This window comes from Sinocyclocheilus anshuiensis, unplaced genomic scaffold (assembly GCF_001515605.1).
Source record: "Sinocyclocheilus anshuiensis isolate Anshui unplaced genomic scaffold, SAMN03320099.WGS_v1.1 scaffold1473, whole genome shotgun sequence".
NCBI classification, from domain to species: Eukaryota; Metazoa; Chordata; class Actinopteri; order Cypriniformes; family Cyprinidae; genus Sinocyclocheilus; species Sinocyclocheilus anshuiensis.
Genome location: NW_015548335.1, coordinates 794,553 through 797,374, shown reverse-complemented (window position 1 = coordinate 797,374; position 2,822 = coordinate 794,553). Strand labels below are relative to the sequence as shown.

The 2,822-nt window shown below is 34.1% G+C and overlaps 1 protein-coding gene across 1 annotated transcript in view; it reads left to right on the top strand.

Moving 5' to 3' along the window:
• phgdh (phosphoglycerate dehydrogenase) overlaps positions 1-2,822 on the top strand; it is a 12,023-nt gene that overhangs the window by 8,558 nt on the left and 643 nt on the right. The window contains exons 10-11 of the mRNA XM_016444412.1: positions 960-1,087; positions 1,227-1,440. Of these exons, the coding sequence (XP_016299898.1) occupies positions 960-1,087; positions 1,227-1,440 (342 nt within the window). The remainder of the gene's footprint in view (positions 1-959; positions 1,088-1,226; positions 1,441-2,822) is intronic.

Below are 2,822 nucleotides of genomic sequence, written 5' to 3'. Positions count from 1 at the left end.
CTTATGCTCATCAAGGCTGCATTTATTTGATCAAAAATACAGGAAGAAAATGTAATATTGTGAAATATTATTATGAAGTAAAATAATGTTTTTCTATTTTAATATACATTTAAAATATAATTTATTCCTGTGATGCAAAGCTGAATTTTCAGCAGCATTACTCCAGTCTTCAGTGTCACATGATCCTTCAGAAATCATTCTAATATGCTGATTTATTATCAGTGCTGGAAACTGTTGTGCTGCTTAATATTTTTTTGGAAACTGTGATACTTTTTTCAGGATTCTTTGATGAATAACACGTTAAACAGAAGAGCATTTATTTAAAATAGAAATCTTTTCTAACAATATACACTACCGTTTGTTTGTGGTCAGTACATTTTTATTCTTTCTTTTTTTTGAAAGAAATTAAAACTTTTATTCAGCAAGGATGTGTTCAATTGTTAAGAAGTGATAGCAAAGATTTATATTGTTAGAAAAGATTTATATTTTGATTAAATGCTGTTCTTTTTAACCTTTTATCCATCAAAGAATCCTAAAAAAAGTTAGTTTCCAAAAAAATATTTGGCAGCACAACTGTTGCCAACATTGATAATTCTAATAATAAATCAGCATATTAGAATGATTTCTTAAGGATCATGTGACACTTTATACTGGAGTAATGGCTGATGGAAATTCAGCTTTGCATCACAGAAATAAATTATATTTTAAAGTATATTAAAATAGAAACCATTATTTTATATTCTAATAACATTTTGCAAGATTACTGTTTTTTTTCTGTATTGATCAAATAAATGCAGCCTTGATGAACCGAAGAGACTTCTTTAAAAAACCATTACAAGTCTTACTGATCCCAAACTTTTGACTTTTTAACATCCCAAATGTTACTGTTTTATAACATTGTAATATATAATGTAAATATAAAATGAAAAAATATGTATTTATTTATTTTTGCTGTTCAGGAGAGTCCTTGAAGAAGTCCACTGGGTTTTTAAGCTCAGCAGCTGTAGTTGGTTTGCTCACTGAAGGTCCTCAGAAAGGCCCTAACTTGGTGAATGCACTGCCTCTAGCTGCAGAGACAGGAATTACAGTAAGACTACTTTACAAAACCAGAGTTTCATACTTTTTTTTTCATACTTAACATAAGTTTAAGTTAAAGTACAAGCGCCATCTAGTTGGTGTATTTTCCCAGCATTGCTCTAATCTGTCCCTATGCCACAAACCTCCAGGTGCAGACGGATCATAAAGACAATGAGTGTGAGGCGTGTGTGCTGGAGGTCTCTGTGAACAGCAGGAGCTATAAGGCTGTTGGCTCGGTGCAGGCCGGGATTCCTGTGCTGCTGGAGCTGAATGGAAGTGTGTTTCGACAGCCTGTTCCTCTCACTGGACACCTGCTGTTCTTCAAAGCCGCCAACTTCACTGAGCTCCTCCTCTCCGTAACCGGTAAAGGCTGATTCACATTCTGCACAAATAAGAATATCTATACTATACAAGTAGTTTATACATACAGTGGGTACGGAAAGTATTCAGACCCCCTTAAAAAAGAGTGAAAAATTGAAGGGGGTCTGAATACTTTCCGTACCCACTGTATATACTTGCATAACATATCGCATGTCATCTGAAGCCATGTATGTCATTGCCCCTTGGTCACTATATGCTTTCATTATATGGGATAAAGCAGTGTGAAGCTTCTTTAAATTTCTTTAAATTGGCCCAAACACACTCGCACACTTCTGCCATCTCAGCAGTTTTTACAAGAGGTGGGTGAGACTCAAGGGCCTTGAGTCCTGCCAGTGAGAGAGCTCATCCATTTCCTTTACAGCTGCCGACTATGGCCTATATTTCATGCTAAAACTATTAAAATTCATCAAGTGGTCAAACCAAACGGTGTATAGCTTGAGAGCTGTTGGATTTTGAATATCATTTTATAGGTGCGGTATGTAATATTGACAGCTAGTGGCTGAAATGGGTATTGCAGTCTATATTCAAAATATTGGAGAGTTGTTTCTCCCGCCCCCTCTTCTTCAGACTCTATGCTCATGTGTGTTGCCAGATTGGTGACACGAGCAAGAACAAGCGCAAGTTGATAAATTGTTTTATTTGCATTTCAATTCCTCTGGTCATAGAGCTGTTTAGATGGATGCTGAGGCTTTTTAGGTCGGGTAGGATCTGCGATCTCTGACCCAGTTTGTTTCCTGGCTTCCATGGCAATACGCTGGGTTTTCCACCAACTGGCAACCCGGGGTGTCGAAAGTCTGTTGGCTAATTTGGCAGTTTGCAGAATCACGCAGACCAAAACAAAAACAGACATTCGGCATGGAACTCACATTTCAAAGTAGAATATATGGCAGAAGCATTTAGGGATGCACGATATTGGATTTTTGCCGATATCCGATATACCGATAATTTTCAACTCATTTTGGCCGATACCGATATATATAATTATTTTTAATTTTGGTTAGTTTTTAATAAGAACTTATTTGTTAGAATTAAATAAACTATAATTAAGTTCTTTTCTAATGACAGTACATTGAATATTTGAAAATAACTATAAACTATATTAATCACTGCATTTTTTTTTTTCAGAAAGATACAGTGGTAACCTTAACATTTTATTTTATGATTTAACATTTGTAAATGGTCTAAAGCAAAAGAGTTGTAAAAATTCTGAAAATCTTTTAGAGCTCATAATTTAAAAAAAAAATATAACCCATGATATTACAATATTACACATGATTACACATAATGAATAAATCAGTATATATATAAAATTATTTAATTTAAGTGTCATGTTTTTTTTTTTTTTTTTTTAAGTTATAAGCTTT